Genomic DNA, 24,163 nt, shown 5'->3' on the forward strand with positions numbered 1-24,163 from the left:
GGTATGCACAGATGAAGGACAACATATGGAAGCCACGACTAGTCAAACCCCAGCCCCCCAAGGAATACCCTTTCAGACTGTTAGTGGAACTACGGCCTCAGTAAGCCCCGTATCGTCCCCGTTTGTGCTCATGAAAACGTCAACGCCCTTTTGCTCACACTCAAGTCAGGCCTCGGGGTTGTTGTTGAAACTGCGGCTTAGGGCAACGCTGCCGCTTCCTGCCTTACTGAGGTGCCAGAAGCCGGTCTCCACCCTCCACGCTCGCAGAACCCCACAACTTTTCTGAATTTAGATTTGCCGTACCCCGGCAATCATCCAGGACGAGCACCACAGTACAAAAAAGCTGCCAGCGGTGGCTGTGCCTGCAGAGAGGGGGCATTTACCTCCTGCGTTTATTACCTTTCTAACGGCATCCTTAGCTCCCCGCACGCAGGAGGCCCAACTGCACCAACCCACCAGGGCAGTAAAGCAGCTCAGTACGAGGCTTTTGGAAAGTGATCTGCAAGTTACCGCCTTTGGCCGATGGCTTGTTTTGTGCCTGAGTGAACAGAGGCCCAGGTGTCTCTGGACCTTCCCGAAGGGTAAGAGTTCTTTAGTTCTCTTACAGCGGACGTCACCGATGTCTTATTTTCCTCTTACAGATAGTACGTGCCCCAAAGGAATCCACGTAGTTTGAGACACACAAATGGTTTGATTTACATGGAAGGATAAACTAAAGGCTTTCAGAGGTTATGTCAAAGGGATAAACAAGCTATACATAGATGGATCACGGATGGATCATCTTCCACACAGATGACAGATGAGCGGCCCTAAAAATAATTACAAAAACAGGCATCAGAAACTGTGGCAAAGTCTGAAGGCAGTGCCACCAACGCCCATAAGGTTTTGAAGCCTCGGGCAAGGAAGAACGGCATCTAAGCGGAAAACTTGGGTTGTGTGGTGCTCCCTGAGCTGAAGGGAAGAGCCCAACAGCGGCAGCTCATGGCAGGACCAACTGCTCGGGGCTGAACGTCAGGGAACACCAACAGAGAATGGAGTGCAAGCAGAGAGCAAGTGACCCAGAGCACCATCCATGGATGGAGCCCCCGTGCTGGTTTAAGGCCCGTACCAGTGGGGTTGTTGAGAAAAGACTTATCTGGTCTGTCATCCCACACCAGCATGAGGAGCGCGACCAAGATGGGACCATTGCACGAAACAGTAAGAAACATCTTTCTGGTCACATGCCTTTAAGTCAGAGCTTGAAAACTGGGCATGCAAAGCAGCAGGTTTTCCTGGCAAGCACAAGTGATTCATTTCTGAAGAACTCAGGGTTGGTTTTCAGCGGAACCTGAGGCCTCCAGCCTTTGACAGTAAGTTCTAGCAATACTTGAGAGACAGAAATCACCCAGGGCACTCCTTCCGACTCCAAAGCCGGGAAACTCTTAACCCTTCTGTCGAAGCAACAAGCTTGCCAGACAGCATCATGGAGCTACCCCGACACGTCACTTTTACTGGTCTTGTTAAATACATTGAGCGTGGCACTGGAAAACAGGAGCTGAACTGCCCGTGGGGTTATTTCTAGGAGTGCACAGCTGAAGGGAAGCAGCCTTAAAGGGCAGGAGAAATGCACAAAACTGTGTAAACGCGTTAGCTGCAAAAACCTATCCTGTCTGCATCCCTCATCACTGCCATGGCACACGGGTGTAGAACAGGAAACAAAGCGCATTCTTTCGCCCTTTGTATGCGGGGTTGGCACCTCACGCTGAAAATCTTGGTAACGGAAAGCCACGTGAGACATGGAGGGGCCCCTGTCAGCCAGTACCATAGACCCTGCAAAACTGCCAGTTTCTAAGACCTGCAGCAAGACTTCAGTTCTCCAAAAGTTGAGAGATCAGACTCCAGCCCCCTCCATCTACTGAATTTTCTGCGAGCAATCGGGTACGTATTATTTTTCTGAGCTGTGGCTTAAAGCCGAGCGCGAGACTTCCCCGACCTCCAGCTGCGCAGCGCTCCCCGGCCGTGCCCACCCCGTTCCTGTTTCTGGACGAAAGCGGCCGTGACCAGGGCAGCCGCGTGGGGCCGGGGGGTTGTAGTTGAATTAGGGAAGGCACTCAAGCTCAGAGAGAAACCAAGGCAGCTCTTTCTGCAAAAGGACACAATCACTGGCTGAAGAGACGGCCTTTCCACCGCGTTCGCCTGCAGCATCAGAAGCGTAGCAGCAGTCTACCAGCACGCTGACACCCCGCAACGGATCACAGACCCCGCAGGTACGGCTTTGGCTCAAAGAACCACAAAGTGCTCAAAAGAAAACTCAAAGACGTGCAAAGCTTCTGCCGTGCCGGGGGAGCACGTAGCGGAATTGAGAGGGGCTGTGAAGCTCAGAGGCTCATCTGACAACGTATTATGTTAAGGAAGTAAAAATAAATACGTAATTATAGTGACCTTTGCAAAAGAACAGGAAGAAGCAGATGAGCTTTTATCAAATTATGTAGGTTTGTGCCATTTCACATGTTACACAGGAGTCCGAAACAAGCATTTGTTCTCGGAGGCAGAGCGAACTGAACAGTCTGAACTCTGACTTCAAGGATGAGGACAGCAAAGCCGCACTTTGCAGAGATTCAGTTTCCCAGGAAGAATTAGGCAGAAAAGAAACCAGTTGGACCGAGAGGCTCAGCTGAAAGACAAAAACGTGTTTGGGAAAGTGATGATTTATTTTTCTCTCCTTCCTTTAACTCACGATGAAATGGATCATTACTCTCAAGCCAATCATAAGGAAAAAAAAAAAAAAAGACAAAAAAAAAGACTCCCACAGTCCCGTTTGCAGAGTCGATTACATTAAGACTTCAAAAACAGAAGACTGATGTTGAGCGTGTGTTACGTATCCCACTTTCTAATAAATCTCTTTGTTTCCTCAGTAGCACTGCCAAACACCAAACTCTGGAAGTTTTACAACCCATAGCAGAGTTATTAATTAAGGGTTCAATACTGGCTTCAATCAAAGGCACAAGGCCAAAGGAATGTAAGTCAGCAGGGCCCGCGTAGCCTCGCTGAATTTTTCTTTTTCTTTTCTTTTTCTTTTTTAATCTCCAGTTTTAAGCCTCCAGCTTTTAGCCAGAGCTCAGCTCCTCAGTCACACGAACCTGCTCCACAAACAAAACCCCTGAAGGTGTTTGCTCCCACGTTTCAACAGCATTTTCTTTCTTCGCTGGTATGTCAAAGAAAACAAAAGTCTTAGGAGCAAATCAGTTGTGCAGACAAAGGCTGCAGCGACCGGACTCCGCTGCACGCAAGCGAGAAACTAATTTCCAGAGTTACTGGTGGCACGTGAACTGGAGGAACATTAACATTCTGCACAAACTTGTAATGTCTCGCAAATCCCAGGATCCCTGTGATGACCGAAAAAGGTGCATTTAAATAATCGGTAGAATTTCTCCATTTCCATAAGCCATCGTTAGTCCATGGAATGATAAATATTCTTTAAGAGACTTACACGGTGGTCCCAAGGGTAAATTCTGACTCCAGCAAACAGAACTGATCAGCATACAACAAATAAAGATGAATCTTAATTTACAAATCAAAGGTTACAAATAATATAAAATACACAAACCCCTCTCAGCCACTGGAAAATTAACCATTACAGTCAGAATTAATTAGTCCCATTTAACGGCCCTAGATGTAGAGGGCCCTGTACCTCAGTCGCTACCACGCACCTGTGTGCTTCCCGCCGCTCCCATTAACGTAAGGGGAAATGACATTTTGGGGAGAACAACCTCTTTAGGAAATACGAACAAGGACATTTCTGAGAACTGATCTGTAACTACACGACTGTCCAAGTAGCTACAAAACCCAACGGAAAAGCACTACGGAAAGCTGGTTTCCAAATTCACGGTTTAAAATCTATTTGCGCATATAAAAATTAAAGATCCCGATATTCCTGTAAGACTCTTAAAAAAGACCCTGGGTCTGCTTCGTCTTCAGCGACTGAATGGATTTCACTAATTGTATTGGGACCAGGAATTGTTGTAATACATTTAGACCGTCTGCTTTTAATACTACTAATGAAAATACTTCCATCCAAGGTACTCCCAAGGAAAAAGAAAAAATTGACAATTTCTCCATGGTCTAAACTACGATGAATAGCGTGAACTTTGCTGTATACAGCTGTAAGCTTGTTTTGAATCAACAAACATTTTACAATGCAGTACTTGGACAGGAGGGGACAGAAGGAGACTGACTCAGAATTATACCATACGTGCTCACAAGCTTTCCCAGTGCCCAACCTCAGAAAGCAGCTTTCAGTCAGAATACCTGAGTCTAACTGATGCAAATAATATATAAAATGCACGTGTAGTTTCGCTTGCGTTTCACATTATCTCCTGCATTCCTGCAGATAAGTTAAAAAACCGCAATACCTCTACAAAATTATATACCACTTTGAGCCAAACCAGCAGCAAATTCTTTTCCATCGTTCATTTCAGCCACAGCTCGAACAGATTGTTCAAAGTGCTCTATAAAACTAAGACACGGTACAACAGAGGCTTTGCTGCCACTTCCTTCTCCTACCGTGATGCAGCATCGCTCGGCAGTCTGGAATGAGATCAGAGTATCAGTAGCAATACTGACAGCTTTGCTTCTACCTGGGACAACGTTACAGTTCTCTGTTTGCTCCGCTTCCCACCTGAAACACTACACGTTCTTACAACGGATGGCGCCGTAACCGAGTGTTTCAGCGAATCCAGAGTAAACCAGAAACCTGTAGGCTTATTCCTCATCTCCAGGGACAATCCCGTGCTGTAAGACAACGTGCTGCGTTCCCGATATTTAATGAGCATTTAGTAAGACTGACACGAGTGAGTTCTGGTTCACCAGAGCCCAGTGGATGTCATGGTCCACGCTACAATTATTCTCCAAACCTCATCATCAATACCAGGAAAAGCAGCTCAGTATGGCACAGCTTGTCCATCCCCGAACCAGGGATTAGATTTAAGACTGACATGACTTCTGCAAACCAGAGATGCTTTCCCAAAGGTTTTGTTTCTTTTAAGCCAAAAAAGGTGCAATACAGCATCTCTCCTCAAACCCTGAAAAGTAAAGTGACTCGAAGATAAAAACGCCACCATTGGAAGGTCGACTGGCACCCAGTCTATGCTGGTGCCCAGATAGGGAGTGGATGAGCTTCCGTGTTAAATACGTATTTGTCAAGGTTGATTAAGTCTATGTCATCTGAAAACAGCAGAAACATGTATTTGAGTGTTTCCCCAAGGAAGAAGCTCTCCATCTTATCTCGTGGCTCCGGATTACTGGGATTCTGGACGTTGTTAATGGAAGTATAACCACCTGTAGGAACCTGTGACAAAAAAAAAAAAAAAAAAAAGCAGAAATTTGGTATATTTCGATAATCTAAAATAAATTATTTTCACTTCTTATCATCCAGATGCACTTGGAGAAAATAAGTGCTAAGAAACAGATCGGCATGTTTTTCATTTACACATAAAACTCCCGTTATGAAAGAAAATCTCATGGCATTTTAAAAGAAACCATAAGGATAAAATGAAGCAAAATGTCTATTTATGCTTACTTTAAAGAGGTATCACAAAGAACATCCTCTTGAAGTTTCTGGATAAAGGTACGGACAGTAACTAGTGCAAATTCTACATGAGAATTCATCAAAGTACCATGCTTGTTCTCTTACGAACAGACCATGGATATTTCATGACCACTGGCATCTCGGCCACACTTTTACAGCATATCGGAGTGATATCTCCGGCAGCACTGGAGTCAGAATGAATACAAAAACCCCTCTATTAAAATGATAATGCCATTTTGTGGCAATTTTTTTTTTTTTTTTTTTTTTTTTGCAACTTCAACCAAAGGGTTCTTTCCATCCAGCCAGGTCCTTCTCAGCTTCTGAACTCTAAAAAGGTCGTAGCAGATCTTACAGCTTCCAAGAAGACACAGAGACACTTTAGCAATCTGCACACAACTTCTGCATTTTAATCAATGCAATACAAGTCCTTTCCCTGGAAGTACCAAGTAGTGTATCGCAACCCGTAAGGCACTGCATGAACTGAACTTTTCTGTTTGTTCTGATGAATTTCCCCACAGGTATTTGATGACTCTTCCAAGACAGCAGGTTTCCAAAGTTCTTGCTAGAGGGCAAGTGAGCGAATACGGTCCTGACAGAAACAAGGTCATGACAAGCTGACCTTACCCGTGTGTACTTATTGAAGTTCTGCAAGATTTCCCAGCCCCAGTCTTGGTATTTCTTATCACCGGTGAATCTGTACATATAAAAAAGGCTTTCCACAGTTTCCGGTCGCAGTAAGTTGTGCCTGTCTGCAGGCTATAAGAGAAAAAAAAAGGCAAGAAAAATTCAGACAGGGAATTTCCTCAAGGAAACGTGCAGGAAGACAAAAAGTTATTCCCATCTACGTCTACCCCAGAGAGCTTATTATGCATATCTCAGCTTCTAAATACACTAGAGGGGTAATTAAAAACAAAGGCTAGGGTACACCTAGAAAGCGAGGCAGCAAAAGAACAAGCTGCTCCACAACAGAGCACATCACCAACATCCAGCAGAACAGAGAAACAGAAGAATAATCAAATTACGGTTCAGGCCAGCTAGCTGTTCACCTTGATTTCCACATCTTTGTGGCCCTTTTGTGCGTGAAGATTGAAGTGTACAATCTCCGGACTCAGGCCTGTCTCTACCTGAGCGTACATCTGGTAACAGGTTTCTATAAGGGCTTCAGCCAGTTTCATATGATCAGCAGTCAATCCATTGTGAGCTCCCAGTGCCAAAGTACCGGGCAAAAAGCAAACCAAGTGATCCTGCAAGACAAGACAACTATTACTGGGGGGGGAAAAAAAAAAAATAAATAAATACGGGTATTTGTGTGCGTGTGTGTGCGCCTCTGTGTCCCTATGTATGTGTCTCTGCTTCCCCCCCCCGCTTCTTTCTCTTCTTCAAAATACATTTAAGGTACCAAGAACTCAAGGATAACCTTTTAATAGTCTGATGTCATGCAGCATGAGGCAGGCAGCACTATTACAGGGACACCACTAATTTGGAAAACGTACAAGACTGTGTGCTTTTTATGTCAAGTGTCTGAAAAAAAGGTCTCAGGACAGGGCAAGGGGGAAGAGAGTGTCTTTTGGTTTCCGAGAAGTGTACGTTTGATACCAGCTCACGGAGAGGGGCAGGCAGAATCACCTCAAGGTTTCTCAACAGAGACACCTAAAGGGACAACGTAAGGGACAAACTGATCATCTGAACTTGATTTTAAACTTAAAATGGAACAGAGGTGGGAGTCAGCCACAGAAAACAAAGCTTTGGAGAAGTGGAGAGGTCAGATGAAGATTTTCATCCTTCTGAAATAATCACCTTAGCATCGCTGTACGAGAGACAACATCTGCAGAGATCATTAGATCCACTGGTAGAACTGGAAAACGCAGATAAGCTTCCAAGCATACTTCTGCCTGAAAGCTTGCCCCTTTCTTGCAACTTTGTTATTTGGGTAACAAAAATCTATTACCCCTCAAGTCTATAGGGCACTAAAGATGCAGGAGCACCATTTCTCCAGAGCCTGGGATACAGCTGGCTCAAATTCCCTCCGCAGGCTCTCCTAGACTTACTCTCTTGTTTACAGCCGGCCGAAGGCCACAGACACCAGGCACCCTGAACAAAACATCTCCGGCTCTTCGTGTACATGTGGAAGAGGGGCACCTGAGGGTGACGGTGGGGAGAACATTCCTGGTTGCTTTCCCAAGACACAGAACCAGCAATGAAAGGACTGCAGGGACATTTCTGTCTTAGCTGTTGCTTGCTACAGCAAACAGTTTGTTCAAAGGAAGTGCGCTATTACTTCAAGAATGTGCAACATCTGTAAACAATCAAGATTAATTTAGTTAACTTTCCAAGAAAGCTCGATCATCAAAAGTCAAAAACATCAGAAAACAGATTGTAAAAAATGACCAAAATTCATCTCCAACAAAATTCAATTAAAAATACTAGATTGATTGTCCCCCTTCAGGGGCTGATCCACCACTGATATTGTGAAGGTAAGAACACAGATTAATGTCACATATGGAATTTCAGTTTATTCTTACCATTCAGAATCAAAGCTCAGGTATCATCACCCAAAAAACATAATAAAAACACGCTGGTGCACAAGCAGCACCCGTACGGACTTTTAAAAGCTTTGCCCAGTCCTAAAGGAAATGGTTGAGGGTGGTGAAGGTCAGCACAGACAAAGGAGATGAACATCCCTCACTTTTCCAGTTGGCCGGGGTACCTGTCAGGCCTTTCATAATTAATTAAATACCAAAAACGACTCCCCGGAATAGAAGCAAGTTTTCTGACACATACAGAAACCTAAGCCACAACTATTTGTCTGAATTCAATTCTGTCATATCTTGGGATGGGGGAGCCCCCCTCTACCCAAAACCCAGACTCCAGCCTCACTCACAGCAGGTCTGGAGGGCCTTTGGGAAATTCAGATGCAAGAAGCACACACTGAAAACCAGAGCTGATCATCTCAAAAATGCTACAAGAAGTAACCAAACAGGTCAAAGAATTCACTAAAGCTCACTTCAGGTATTGAAAAAGTATGTGTAAGGCTACACATGTATTAATAACGTACGTGGGAGGGACTCTTCATCAGGGAGCGCGGCGACAGGACAAGGGGGAACGGTTTTAAACTGAAAGAGGGGAGATTGAGATGAGATGTTACGAATAAATTCTTGGCTGTGAGGGCAGTGAGCCCCTGGCCCAGGTTGCCCAGAGAAGCTGTGGCTGCCCCATCCCTGGAGGGGTTCAAGGCCAGGTTGGACGGGGCTTGGAGCAACCTGGGCTGGTGGGAGGTGTCCCTGCCCAGGGCAGGGGGTGGCACTGGGTGGGCTTTAAGGTCCCTTCCACCCCAAACCATTCTGTGATTCTATGATAATACAGCACTAAGCTTAAACAAAAAAAAAACACACACACAAAAAGGCCACACACGCTTGCATGAGATATGTAACTGAAAGATCTTAAAATGCATGTTAAAGAGTACAAATGCACAAATTAAGAGCAGGGAGTTAAGCTCAATCAATCTTCCCTACAGTGTTTTACTCACTAACCCTACGTGTAGGAAAAGAAATAAATGTCATGAATGGACAGCACCCTCCAAAATTACCAGATTTGTTTTTTGTAGACCCAGTAACACAATATTATGTCACTTGCTTCTTTTGAAGGCGACTCTGAAAAGCCAGGTGAGCAAGCGTCCACATATATTTTGGAATTACGGAAGATAAATAATATATAAAATAGGCAGTGCCTCGACAGTTTCAGGCACTGGAATTTTATGCCCAAAACGAAGAAAAAAAAAAAAGAAAAAGAGAAAGAAAATTTGGCTCCAGCACCAAAATGTTCAGTCTTGCAGGAACATAAATGAATTTACTCAAGTGACTTAAATAGAAGGCCCCTGGTTTGCACAGGTGACTAGTATCTATAAACTAGTTACTCAGTACTGCCACCGCGCTGGCTATATATGTAGAGTCTTGGCTTTCTCAGTCTTGTTTTTTGTTGTTGTTTGTTTTGTTGGGGTTTTTTGTTGGTTTGATATTTTTTTTCTTTGGAGGGGGGAAGGGGGAAAGACAGCACAGGAGCTTAGCATTTGCCGGTCCACATATGGACCAGCATATGTGGGGGGGCGCAGTGTGGTGGTGATTTTTCTGGTTTGTGGTTGTTTTTTTAAATGCAGTTGTACTTCTTACCATCTTGGCACTGAAATGGCCATGAGCAAGCTCTCCTACAAAAGTAAGCTTCTTGGGTTGTGATCTCTTAAGAAGATGCTTTTTCACTCCTTCTATGGCTCTCATGTAGTCTTCCAACAGCCTGTGAATTGAAATAATTCCCAGTTGGCTCCCATACACACAGCAAGAAACGTAGCTGATGTTCAGCACAATCCTTTTGGAGGCTGTTATTTCAGCCTAAAGAACAACATTTAATCAAATGTGAAAACTGACAAAAATACCTCAGTCACCATCAACTGCACGTTAATTAGTCATGGCTACCACGTAGCAATATTGTACCATGTAGCTGAATTTAAGCGTTACAGAAAACACCCCCAACTCTGTTTCTAGGCAGTAACCAGTTTTATTTCAGGAATCCTTAGAAGTACGGTAGTTCAAATCACAGAAAACGTAGGTTCGTAAGGACCTCTTGCAGGTCTCTACCTCAACCCTCTGCTCTGAAGCAGATTCAACTAGATCAGGTTGCCTGAGGAATTTTAATCAAAATCTGAGCAATTTTATAGTAACTCTATCCAGAGGTATGGTATTATCTCCATCCAAAGGTGGAGATTCAATGACTTTGCGCAATCTTTTCCAATGTTTGAGCACTCTTATTGTGAAACATTGTTTCACAGCATTTAATTGGCCATTCCCTTGTTTTAAAGTACTTTGTGGTGGAAAAAACCCTCTTGAATAATTTCATTTTGAGGCTCACAAAATGCCATCGTTCACGGTCCCAAAGACAACGGTTCTCCATTCACAGTGAAGTATGGCTTGGAAAACGCAGTCACGCAAACTCTCTCTGCAGAGACGCGCCTGCTCCGATGTAAAGAAACGCCTCAGCGAGGCACATTGTCACTGTATGCATTAAACCCCTCGACATGAACAGGTCCAACGCAATTAGCTTGTAAGCGGACAAAAGCTGCTTGGATTTTTTTGTCTTGTTTTGGAGGAAACCTTCTTTTCCAATATCTCTAATTCCTCTGCTCCTTGCAAACATTCTCTTCCACTTAACCAGTGCAGATAAGAGAAACTTATGTAAGAGACTTAAGGCAAATTCTACACAAACATCAAACTTCAGTCTCTCCTTCTTTCCAAGAACAGTTATTCCTTATGAACTAAATCTCCCACCTCAACCATCTTGTAGGATTCACCTTTCCTTAACAAACCCAGAGGGGACAGACATCGATGGTGAAATGAAGTATCATCACTATTTCTGAAGTGTCTAATTATGCTCCGTATCTACCGCAAAGACTTAAGTCTCTTCTGTCTGCAACGCTCCTCACATCTGATGTGCTGAGGAAGAAAGGTTTTCTGAGGAAGAGAAGTTTGGAGACTAAGCCCAACCTCATGCTGTTTTTACATGGAATTACCACATGGCTTGCTTAGCCTGCTTTTAAAAACAGTGATATTTTCAGCTCGCTGTTGGGCACATAAATTATTTTTCTTTATGCAGCAAACTACAACAGAAAGTTTTACAGCTCACATGATTTTCACATCGGTATGAGAAGTGGAAAGCACTTACTCGTTTTCTTTTTTCCCACCCTGAATCCATTGCTTGAGCAAATACTCATAGTAGCTGTCAGCTCTGGCTCCCAGAGTATAGACACCCAAGTGAGTGAACTGCCCGCTGTTGGTGTTTATGAACATAGGCACTAGTCCGTCATTTTTCCCTGAGAGGGTGTGAACGTGCTTCATCACCTCATCTACAGCTTTCTAAAAGAAAGAAAATAGCAAACATAAATTACAGGTATAAATGATGGGCAAAACCGTGGCTAGTAGCTTCAGGTCGATAACAAATATTTATCCATCCTCGAATTAGCAGCGCGGACATCAAGTTCAGCTCGTGCATTATATTAAATACAGGATTTCAAGCTTTCTGACTCTCAAAACATGATGTTCTGGGTACATTTAAGTACGCTGAAATAATTATAGCTATTTCCTTTCCTTCAAGTAAGGCCACTCAAAAGCCAGTACCATGGCAGGGGACCATGATCTGACTTACTCATATTTGCAAAGTAGAAGTCCAGCTAAAATAACTACACGAATCACGCAATAGCTAAAACTTCTTTATTTAACTACACTCTTCAAAACTTTCAGCTGTGAATACAGTTTAAAACAATAAAACAACTTCTCCAAACAAGAAGAGGAGTAGAAAATACTCTTTTCTGTGGAATTATGTTTATTTCAACTAACTTCTCCTCACACTGTGACCTGCTGTCAGATCCTTCTCTAGTGAGCCACGTTTCAGTTCCTTGGAGGGCAACAGCAAGGTTTTGTTCTTTGCGTTCAGATAATGGCATCAAGAAACCACAAACAGAATTCTAACAACATGAAAGTAAGGCGCAGTTTCACAGTCCCCTGTTTAGCTTAATACTTTTTTCAAAATCTGATAACATAGTGTCAAACAAAAATGTCAATAATAAAACTGGGGGATTGGGGGAGGACAGGGTTTGGTTCGGTTGGGTTTTTTTTAAATCAAAAGCTGTTTTTGAGGGGGAAAATAATTATTCACCTTCAGTACTACTTTTTGGTATTTAAGAAAATAATTGGAATTACTTTCTTTTCCTTCCCTCATCTAGAGTTTCACAACTCATTTAATGTCACTTAGACACTAGAGAGACGGCGTGTGTTGATGGAGAGTCACTGGTAGTGCCATAAAAGCGGAAAAACAGAAAAACATCGACTGGTAGTGCCATACCTGGAATTTCTCATCGCCGGTGAGACGAGAGAGCTCCCTAAACTCCAGCTGAATACTGGTCACCTCGGCCACGGTGCTGTCAGATGTCCAACGAGGTGGATGTGCAGTGCCCCGGCCAATGTTGACATCGGAATATGGTATCTTGGAGGGTGTCTTGAATGCTGGCATAAGCCTGTTCCCAATTTCTTTCTAAAGAAAACCCAAACGCACAGGACAAAACAACAAGCAAACCAAAAAATAAATATATACACACACACGCACATCCCTTCAGATTTTCTTTCACCAAGCAGACAGAAAAAGAGTGAACAGCAGCTTCGTTTTAGATGGTGCAAGAAAGCGAAGAATTAAAAAGGGTCACAGACTTATACATGAGTACAGAGTTTCTGCTTCGTTACTACTATTGCATGCCGCCTTTATGGCTCCAGTCCCTACGCGACGTGATGCAATTCTGAACTCACTGACTGCATCTAGCGCATCTAAGGAGGTGGCTGGTGCTATTAAGACACATAGAAAGGGTGACAAAAGGCAACTATTCCTCTTTGCCAACCATTTCTTTCCTTTTTTGTTTCATGAACTTTATTATGGCCAGCTCTTCACCAACAGAAGAACAGACATAAAAGAATACCTGATAAGACACAGCAGGGCTCTGAGGTTATCCAGAGAGCAAACAGAAGCACGGGCTTAAGAGATTAACAGTAAATCCCTTTCCCACCACTTTCAACATGAAACTATTAAAAAACATCAGCATTTAACTTCCTGATGGATCTTCCCTCAACTTTGTCCAATATGGAATACATAATCCGATTTCATTTGTAAGAGTAGTCACTCACAGCTTTTTCCAAGAAGAGGCTGTCTCCGGAGAGATGGTAGGTGCTCAGCAAGCCCCCCAGGATACGAATAGTGCTCTCAAAGAGGTTCACATCCACATTTTTATCAAATACTAAGTCGTTCGCTACCCATTTTCTTGCTTCTTCAAACTCTGCAAAGTATAAAAGGTAGTTCAGTTATGAACTTCTGGCATATCCCAACAGCTAGACTAGACATCAGGACTCCGTATAGCCACGGCAGTTACTTATATCTGTCCACAAAGATCATAATTTTAGGTGGAAAACTAAAATGAAGAGTATATGCTGGGAGCAGTCTGACTACCCTTGGCTTAATTCTTATGCAGCACGCACCACTGATGCATACACACAGAAACGCCCAGCAAAATAAAAGGTTCCCAATAGTCTAAAAAAGAAGAAATTGAGGAATTCTTTATTAAAGTAGTCCAGAAATGGAGATCTTTTAATTCCATTCATTTGCATTTGACTTATCAGACATTAGTCACACTTCCACAAGAACCTTCTGAGCTTTTTAATTAAATCTTTTTAAACCAAAGCTGTTATCCATGAAGAAAACAGGTAACATTTTCAGTTAATAGCCATCAGTCCAGCAATGTCCCGGGGAGCCTGCCTCCTACTCCAGCACTTAATCCATGAAATCCCAACAGTCCACAATTTTTTCCCCAGAAACAAAACCCGTTGTTTATCACACTACTAATTGAACAGGAATGTAAAAACAGCCATTTCAGATTCACCAGCCGCTTTAGCAGCAGCATAACTCAATGACTGCTTTTGCAGAGGGTCTAACTCCACGGTGCCTGTGAGTTAGCTCAGCCTTCGCTGTCAGGGGCACGAGCCAACTTGAACCTCACACCTTCTGTGCCTGCTGACAAGCAGGAGTTCCTGGAAGAGCAACCAGTTTCCCAGAAATGGAAGGTAGTCCACAGGAGACTAACTCTAAAGCAAAAGGATGTTTCTCAATCCTCACGAGAAAAAAAAAAAAAGCATCTCGATGTTGGGAAGACTGAGAAGAAAAATGGAAAAATCTCGGCCGTCAGAACTTAGTGCCATCGAGCAGTGTCGTGGTTCCGGCAGGGATAGGATTAATTCTCCGCAGGCTCCGGCAGGGACACAGGTATTCCATGCCATGGGAGCCATGTCCAGGCTGGAGCCGGGAGCTGCCGGGGGAGGGGGCAGGAGGTCCCCGCTTGGATCGGGCTGGGGCGTCCCGGGTCCGGTTGGTGAGCGGTGGGACTGTAATCGTGTTTGTACATTCCTCTATCCGTGTTATTGTTGTTTTTCTTGTTCACTTTGCTGTTCTGTTAAACTGCCTTTGTCTCAACCCACGAGTTTGGCCTTTTTCTTCTGATTCTTCCCGTATTGGGAAAGCCCGAGCGAGCGGCATGTGGTTCTTTTGTTGCCGTCTGAGGCCAAACAGCGACAAGCAGTACAACAGAAGAGGTAAGGCCCGCTTTCACAGAAGCCTTATTATCCATCAGCTTGTAAGAAATATTGGCAACCTCAAACAGAACTTTAATTTGTATAACATTTGCTATTCAGAAGAAACCCCAGGAGCTTTCTAAGGGAATCAGCAAAAGAACTGCTATAAAATATGAAGAAGACTGCACCGAGAACTCATTTTCAACATACCTAAATTACTAATAATTTATTTTAAAAGCTCTATGCAGTTAACAATTAATGTTTTATGAAAAAAAAAAGCACCATACTGTCAGCTTGATGAAACTTCAAGATGGACTGCTCAGGCCTAGAACTGCAAACGCGTTATATGGAGTTTTTGTTTGACTTAATAATTTACACAAACTTCAAAGGCAGAAGAGACGAAACCATTAAAGACTGTTTATTGTCCCCTTACTAGCAGCTCTGTTCCTCCTACCTTGACACAAAAACCTGCAAGATTGATAAAAGTTTACTAAGGTGGCTATCTACCAAGGTTAAATAGATACAGTTTCAGAAATTTTTGAATACCATTGAAAAAAAAAAAGCACCACCAAAAAACCCTACAAACTCTTAAATACTGATTAAGCAAGGTGGAAGGCCTACAGTGGCCATATAATGGCATAAAGAGCACTAGGGTTTTAGCACAGAAACAAAAATCAGGCAGTTTCTTAATACATTCCTCAGTTTCTAGCAGATACATCCATCATTATATGTAACAGCAGAGTATATTTTTCTGGCTTAAAATTCTATTCCAAGAAAAATGGTGTCCTTTAATATAGCTGGGGTATTTTATATTTATTTTTATACATACTATTTATATATATATATATATATGCGTATTTACCCTCACATGAAAACTGAACTTACTGGCCACGTGTAATAATGTTTCCCTCAAAGAACTCTGAACTGAACTGCCTGAAGAGAAAATAAGGAATTATTTTAGAGGGGAAAAAATGGATGAGGAAAAAAAATTTACCTTCTTTTAAGCCTAAAATCCACATGGTATCCAAGGCATCAATTAAGGTAAGCCCAAGTCCAAACCACTCGCTGTAGGACTTGGACAAAGGTTTCAGCTCGTCATGGCCCCAGGCAAAATCCTTGTATCCTTTCCAGGCATGGCGGAATGCTTCTATCACAGCCATCTGACGTTCGTTTATGGGCACTGCAAGAGGAAAACAGCGCCTTGCTCAAGACTTCTGCAGGGGAGTTACGCAGCTACACCAAGGCCCATTTTGCTGCGTTCTACCCCAAATAAACTTTCTTCCAAACTAAATGATCAGTGTAATGGAAAAACCATCCCCAGGTCATTCTTTTCAGGACAGCCTTTCCTCTGCAGAACAACCAGTCAGTGTTTCTGTTTCCACCAGTCTCTCCCTGGCAAAAACAGATCTCTCCCTGGCAAAAAAAAAAAAAGTCACTTCTGCAAATAAAACATTAAAATAATCACAGGCACAGTTGTTAGATAAGTATCACTAAAGCTCAAAGACCTGAAAGTCAGGAAATACCAGAATTAAGATTGCTCAAATCAACTGTAATTCAGCTGCTGAATGCATAATGCTTAACAATACAATCCTTGGCTAATTTACCACATACCATTTTTTCTTCATCTTCCCTGTCTTATTCATTGCTTTCTGCTAAATTTAAAATCAGTTATACAAAATTATTTCTTTTGAACTTTTCATTTAATACGAAAAAGGAAGAAAATTTACATTTTCCATCTTTTTGGAAAGCCATGTCTTTTTCCACAGCTCTATTGATACTTTTGCTTGCTGTTTGCCATAAAGTTGAGCTTACGTTACACATCTAACATGAAAAATTTCAAGCCCATTAGCTAAAATTTTGCAAAATTATAAACAAACCAAGATTTCTAGAGTGGGAAGCACCAAGCGGCATAACCAACCCCATATATATTAAGCTAGCAAAAGCCAAATACATCACATTGTAATATGCCGCCTTTATCATATCAGAACTTCCTGGTATGATCCCAGAAAGCAGGACAACAGGTTCTTTACTCCACAAGGACAGCAACTGCAAGAACAACTTCTACAGCTTTCTGGGGAGCCTTAAAAATAACTCAGTTGAATTCAGGGAGGAAGTCACTTTCCCTGTATTTGCAGAACAAAAGGAAAAACACTGCTGAAAAAAGAAGTTGTCCCTTTCAAGCCCTTTCTCTTCAGACTATCCCTTTCCCAGAGAAAAGATGGGAATGTCTGCCTTCCTATTTGTCACTGAGTCCAGTCTGGAACTTCCCTAGTGCCTGCCAGTGACATCTCCCTGGGAGCTTAATATGGTTTTGTGTATATTTGTAGATATTGCATCTATTTCATTATTTCCTTTTTATTTTATTATTATTTCATTTGAGTAGTTTAGTTTTTTTCAAAACTCATAAGTCACTTTATCTCTCTTCTTCCTCTCCTTGGAGCAAGAGGTGGGGGAGAGCATCTGTCATCTTGTCATTGGCCAACCCGGCCAAAACCACGACAGGTAGTTACAGTCCCGATAATATTTCATGTAGCACCTAAGAGAGGACACACAATGCATTTTCCAGAAGCAGACACGTGCACTTTAGGAGAGGACAGAGGCAGCAACGAGCTGCGCGGAACAGCGCATATAACATACGCTCTGCAACCCACTGACACAGTACCCGGCCGTTACAGCCACTGCAAACGGTTTCCTGCCATGGCGTTGGACACATCACGTAAGTTTATTAAATACTGAAAACTGAGACTGAAATTCAGTGAAAATTCTGAAGTCTAATAAGCGTGAAGGCTGTCATGGTGGAATAAGGACACTGAAAGGCTTGGATATTCTAGGTAAACAATCTTTCGTACGCTTTTGGTTTCCTTTAATTAAAATAAATAATAAATAAAATAGAACTGTGTGGGGAGGAACTGCACAACTTCAACTATGAAAGCGAACAGAAAGACAGGTATTATTATCTGTACTTTCACCTGGTTCCTTCTGGTCTACATCTTCCACAGATGAAGGTTTTTCTGGTTCCTTTATTTTACTAGATGGAGGTTCGGTGCTTTGGTCAGGTTCTATCACTGCTCCTCTCCAGCTGCAAATACAAGGGATTGTAATTAAGACAATTTGATCACAGAGAGTCATGCAAATGAAGGAGACTTATCTCTACATTTCCTTTTTCTCCCAATACTTCGATAAGACGGGAGCTGGATTTTGTATCAAAGATCAAAATAACTATGTTGTGCACTAGATAATTTTTCTGTTCAAAGAGAGTACTTTTCACCAGAGAAATTTTACTAGATTAAGAAATGTCATACACGCTTCTGGAATTTCATTAAATATCTTGGCAATGGAATTTAAGAAAACTTCTAAAAATAACTAAAACACCTGAGAATGCTGCATTAAAAGTATTTTTTATCTACCAGTTCCAAAATGATCATAGGAGCCACTAACACCAAACAGTACCACACAAATGATCATTAAAAAATCACGAGTAAGCACACAGGACTAAACACTTAAAGTACCTGCTTTACTACCAAGGGGTTTGCAAGTCTTCCCTGCCACCACAGACGTATAAATCAGTTTTTACAGGTTTTTATTAAGAATCTCCTGAAGGAGAAGTCTTCCAGAATGGACATCAAGTCAAGCCAAGTTCATCCCAAGATCAAACAATCTCAACCATGTTGTTTAATGTACAGATATGTCGCCTCTGAGTTCATGGTATGCCCCCTAAGGGAACCAGGCTAACAGGACCTTTAAAAGTTTATATTGTTTAGAGTCAGCATACCTTATGACTTACATAAATCCCATCATTTCATCTCTTACTTTTATTCTTTAAATTTGTAAACTAGTCTTCACTATGCTTTCATTGCTCTCCTAAGTTTTCCTGTTACCACCCATTTAACTCTACAAGTTATAGCGGAAGCACAGGAATAAAACATTTCAAGTCATTCTGAGAGATTTCAGATAATACCAACAGCCAAAATGGTGATGCAGGCACAGCTCTGATGCTACGATCAGCTCAGCTGTGCTGGTGCTGAAAAGGACACAAACACGAAAAAACAACTCAAGCCTAATGTTCCAAATCTTAAAACCTCTGCTGAACTTGTAGCAGTCCTTTCTATACCCAAGTCACATCCCTTCAGTAATTCCCAAATCAAAATATTTCAGTCAATTAGGGAATAACTTCGTATAGATATAAAAACAGCAGCATAGACCCTCCATAAAAGATACTACTATGTCTGCAAAAGGGGTCTTTGAACTGTATGATTAATCTTTTAGAAGAAAGGAGTAAACGTGCACACAACTACATACGCGTCTATGGCTTCTGCCAGTTCAGTTGGGGCTTAGTGTGTTTAGTGGCATCATACCCCTAACCAACGCCGACGCTGGTATAATTTTCCAAGTCCGGGCCAGGACAAAGACACTTGTGACAGCATTATTGCATTGATACTGGTACTTTAATATTTACTACAAAACAAACAGCAGAAACCTACAGATACTGAGAATTCTCCTGACCATTAAGTGTCTAAGCACGTTAGAAATACAGACAGCCTTGCAGGGCTCCAAAAGCCTCTACAGTTCTATGATGAAAACAGTAAAACCAGAAAAGCCGCACATTCCCCGAAATTAAATAAATTGGCCTAGCAACATCAACAGCTGTCAGGCCAGACCTGAGAACAAATATATGCAAAGAAATAAATCAACCTCAGGCACACACAGCAAAAAGCCCTTACAATTTTCACTCCAACATGCAGTGGATCTCGGGGGGGAGCACTGTAACTTGCTGAAAACATTTCTACCTGATAACAGATTTCTCCGTTTTCTCTTCTTTATCAGCCTGGACCGGCTCTTCTACGACCCTGCTGGTACCATGTCGGGTCTTCAGCCTCACATCCCTCCGTGGTGGCTTGATCTGAAGATTGGAAGGACCACGCCGAACATGAGGCGGTTTTGGCAGCTTCTGAGAAAATAAAGGAAAAAAAAAAAGTGCTTGGTACGTTGCAGAGATGGTAAAATTTCAAACCATAAATCAACAGAATTCCAGTGTTAAACATAACTTCAGATGAATCTTATTTCAGTACCGTATCAGCATGCAAGTTCTGCCCTGAATGGAAGGTACACTTAAAGACCTTGGGTTTTTGTTTGTTTTAAACATTTGGTAAAGTTATACAGTTTTTAAGTTGACATTGATAAATTACTTTTAAACTACCTCTACTGATACCAAACAGTAATTTAACACAAGATGCTGCCAAAGGACTGTAAAGATACTGGATTCCATTTTACTAGGCACAGCAAATTTTTGCTAGAATTAGCAAAAAGCATGCAAAAAAAAAAAAAGCTTACACAACGCCAGAGTTAGGTAATACCAAGAATTACTATGCAGTAATGCGTGTACATTTGTGCACAATGAGGGAAAGATTTAATACAAAATTCCCTATTCATAAACTGGAGATGCAACATAGGCGTATGTACAGTAACCAGTATTCCTCTATTCCACTAATCTACACAGTCAGTTCATGTTTCTCTCCTGTCGCTTCCCCCACAAATGTAACCCTTCAAAATCTAGTAACATCTGTTTGTTTGCTTCTATTTTAAAAGCTACTCCAATTCAGTGTGACACTGACCGTATCCTTCAGCTCGTATTCAGGCACGACTCTATTTAGGCTCCTCACAACCGCAAGACTGACATCCAGAGTACTCCAAGTCCAAACAAATTAATCATAGCAGGAAAGTGAAGCCTCAAGTAAGAGGTCACCATGACCTAAAGTCCTGGCACTCCTAATCCGTGATTAAGAAATAGTATACTGAACACTTAAATAAAAAAGGTAAAGCCAAGAAATACTATACCAAAGCCCTTCCTGAGAGAAGAGCATTCCACCCAGAGCAGACTTTTATGGCAAGTTGTAACTCCTTTCTCCTCAACAACTGTTGGAACCAAGTGCTATTTGCAGCTTTCACAAACTCTTTGGGAGCTTTATAAAATTCATTTCTTCTCATAGTACCTGTGGTGAAAGCTCTGGGTAGTCTCCAAGGTTGGCATCGGCTTTCTGGGGTGCTGGTAGAACAGCTGGATTTGCCAGCTTTAATCCAGGAATTCCTGGTTCCGTTCTCTGATCATCCAATGATTTGTTTGTTAGACCTAGACACGCAAAACATCTCAGCACAAGGAATCAACAATTTAGGCTCCATCTAGAAATTTATAACAGTTTGCTGCGTTCATATACTAGATGCACCTCCAAAACACTGATAAACAGACACTAATTGTTAGAAAGAAAGCTCCTTTTGGTATTAACGACCTCCCTAATATACAACGTGCCTGCTAAAAGGCACATGCTTTTTTAAAATTGGTATTATTTTAGCTTCTCAATACAGGCAGTAAGATAATATCACAGTTACATGTGCCTTCATATTGTAGAATTATTAGAATTTCTAATCTGATGGACAATCAAAACCAAGAGAGGATTACCTTATTCTACTGTTTAGGTTTAGGTTACCAATATCTACAGACAAACACAACAAAAAAATCCCACAGTCTCCAAATCTTAATCAACTAGAACAAACTGTTGCTCTAGTCAAGATAAATAACAAAAAGGCATATGAAAAATAGTTCTGATTAAGCAGAAACAAGTCGTTCAAACATGTCACATAAAATCACCTCACAACTGCGCTTCAGTGAACAAACCCCGTCATTGTCAATAAAAATTAAAACTAGTTATAAGAATTAGAACAACTTCTTAAATAGAACACCGCAATCCAGTAATTCTGAGCTATACAGAACACATACTTTTCCACGGTTCCCCCATGCTTGTGTATGAAATGACTCCACAGACTGCCAAGAAGGCAAACAGGAAGAGAATTACGCTCCTCTGTAGTCGAGACAGCTGCTTCCATTTCTTTAGGAGAGAAAATAGGAAAAGGAAGAACATTTAGCATGACATTAAGAGCCTACTCAGTCAAAAATAAACTCTTACCAGTTCATTCAGAGCAAGAAACACAGAACCGAGTAGGTTTAATTTTACCCTCTGTTTCCAACTGCAGATATCCAATGCTTATTTTCTTTGATGACAGAGAAAATAGAAACATACCATGCTGGCATATGGCACAGCAGGCTGAGAGAAACATCAGAGACACTTGCTGCAAGAACCTCAGACTGCCAAGTGCTGAGATTCCCAAAGAGCACTACTGTGCACTGACTTTCATCGCAGCCTTCGCTGGCTGACCTGTGCATCTGCCCAGATGTCAACTGGGAAAAAAATCAAGGGCCTCTTTCCTCCCTTCTGACTGGGGAGGTACTGCAGAACACACACACAACATAAGAAATAGAAGAAAGTGGTAGAAAAACTAAAAATGTTACTGCAGCAAAAAAGAAAAGCTCAAAATAAGCTAAGTATTGGTCACTGGACAAGAAAAGCCGGGCATCCCGCTTCTGACTAGCACATGTGGAACTGTCACACAGAACAGTTCCTGCCACCACAAATAAAAGTCACCAACCCACAGCAACATGAAAATTAAGTAAACCAACAGAACAACAAACAAGACAAAACCTCAGTCTTTTCAAGTTTAGTCCTGGGCAAAAATGTGTTTTTAAAACTGAAGTATATAGAACAAAATCACTAAAAGTCAGACAGCAAATGCTCTATTAACCTGAGAGAGAAGCTTCCTCCATTTGGAGAGAAAGCAGTTGCAGTTAAACATTAACTGCTAAATGATCACTTTTTTTAGTTTTCTAGCAGTCCTACCAAAATTCACCATAGCAGCATTTTGCTTCTAATTACTTGTTTGGGTGTACAGAGAGGGCGCTTCAGTGCCAGCGCTACACTTGGGAACAACCTGCAGTTTCCTACAAACCTCTCTACACTTCCCATAGCCCTCATCCTCTTAATAACAACCAGAGGCTGCAAATGTTTCAGTGAAGAACTGTCAATGTGCCCACACTGCCGAGCCCCAGCACGCGGTTCCTGTTTTCCTCCCACACTGCTGACAGTACAGTAACCCTGTACAGCAATCCCGTACACCCTTCCCTACGCACACCACAAGATGCTGATCCCACTCCTTCACCTTTGGCTCCACCTGCACAGCCAACCACATCATCATCTCCCTGCTGCCGAAGGATGGTTGAAACCCAGCAGCCCTGTGTTTCCTCAGGGTAGAATGGGAAAAGAGGCATTGACTGTGGTGTCTTGGGATGGGTAGGAATAAGGCTCAAGAATACACGAGGGCATTCACCACCATCTTACTTTTTTTTTTTTTTGACAAAGAATAAGGATAAAAGGAAGGGTGAAATATCTTGTGCCCTGTCCCCACATTTCCCTATCTGTTAGTAAGGGAGAAGCTGCCGTACAGTGTCCCTAAACAAGTTCTTCATATGCTTCATCTGACCACCTGTAAAGCCTCTATAGGTGGCTACACCTCATCTCCTATCTACAAGGGTTATCTTGTCCCTTTGACCCACGTTTTCGCACCCTGCCTCTCCAGCCCAAGACTCCCACCCCCAGTAAAGCTGCCTGCCCACTCCCTACTGCCAAGCAGACACGAAGGTCACTTCCACACAGCTCTGCTGGAGACCCCTCTTCTCACACTCAGCCTTCCCACAGAAAGCAGAACCGTTCCCTTTACTGTGCCAGGGCAGAGGACAGGGCTCCTCCTTGAAGCCATAAAAAAGGGCAAAGGAACTAAGACCAAATCCCCACCCCGCCCCTGCCCAGAGAGCACAGTGCTGCCCCACAAATGCCCACTACCAGAGGCCAAGATTCCCCTCGAATGCACTCCGCATCCCCCCACCCCAGCTTTGCTCACAAAATTAAGATATGGCTGGCAGCACCCTGAAGTAGCCTGCACTCCACAAACCCCTCTCAGGTGGGTAGCTGCCACCCGAAGGCAGCCAAAAGCAGAACCCCCAGCCCGGGGCCACCCCTCCCCATCGGCGAGGGCCCGCGGCTTGGGCCCCCTCTCTAGCTGGGAACGGGGGGTGCCAAGCCACGACCCCAGCACACACCCCAGTTGCACCCAGGGCCATCCCTCATCCCCCTCTCCCCACAGCCCGGCTCTCCCAGCCCAACAGGGCTCCCTCAGTGCCAGGTGCCTCGCACCCAGCTCGGGGGTACCCGTCACTCCCGCACAGCTTCCCCACCCGCTCCAGGCCGCGTCCTCCCCTCACGGCCCGGAGCCCCCGGGTGCCCGCACGGCCCGCAGCCCGCTCTCACCCGCCAGCAGGAGCGCCGCCTCCACGCCTTGCTGTTATTGTAGCCGCCGGCCCCCACCGCCTCCTCTGGGCTGAGGGTGACGGAAATGAAGTCCCGTCGCGGCGGCGAGGCGGCGGCAGCAGCCGAGTACATGGCGGCGCCTCAGGAGCCGCAGCCCGCCCGTCCGCCGCCCTGCGCGCCGGCCACCATCCTCCCGCGCCGGCCAGCACAGAGCGCGACGGAGCGGCCGCTTCCGGGTGCCACTCTGGCCCGAGAGT

The 24,163-nt window shown here is 43.3% G+C and overlaps 1 protein-coding gene across 1 annotated transcript; it reads right to left on the reverse strand.

The window, feature by feature from the left end:
- Nucleotides 1-2,669: 2,669 nt before the first annotated feature.
- MAN1B1 (mannosidase alpha class 1B member 1) lies at nucleotides 2,670-24,163 on the reverse strand. The gene is made up of 13 exons (XM_074609269.1): nucleotides 23,907-24,163; nucleotides 21,488-21,596; nucleotides 20,706-20,842; nucleotides 19,503-19,663; nucleotides 17,685-17,794; nucleotides 15,710-15,895; nucleotides 13,282-13,430; nucleotides 12,452-12,640; nucleotides 11,276-11,466; nucleotides 9,733-9,853; nucleotides 6,613-6,810; nucleotides 6,191-6,322; nucleotides 2,670-5,326 (listed from the first exon to the last, which is right to left on the reverse strand). The coding sequence occupies exons 1-13, from the start codon at nucleotides 24,036-24,038 to the stop codon at nucleotides 5,123-5,125; spliced, it is 2,019 nt and encodes a 672-aa protein (XP_074465370.1). The 5' UTR covers nucleotides 24,039-24,163; the 3' UTR covers nucleotides 2,670-5,122.

This window comes from Larus michahellis, chromosome 15 (assembly GCF_964199755.1).
Source record: "Larus michahellis chromosome 15, bLarMic1.1, whole genome shotgun sequence".
NCBI lineage: Eukaryota > Metazoa > Chordata > Aves > Charadriiformes > Laridae > Larus > Larus michahellis.

Bases quoted from the DNA above. Each gene is read 5' to 3' on its own strand.
- MAN1B1 (XM_074609269.1), bottom strand. From the start codon at position 24,038: ATGTACTCGGCTGCTGCCGCCGCCTCGCCGCCGCGACGGGACTTCATT. The intron at 20,843-21,487 runs GTATGTGTTCTG...TTGCGTGTCTAG, and splicing joins CATGGGGGAACCGTGGAAAA to GTCTAACAAACAAATCATTG. The intron at 6,811-9,732 runs GTAAGAAGTACA...CTTGTCTTGCAG, and splicing joins GCCATTTCAGTGCCAAGATG to GATCACTTGGTTTGCTTTTT.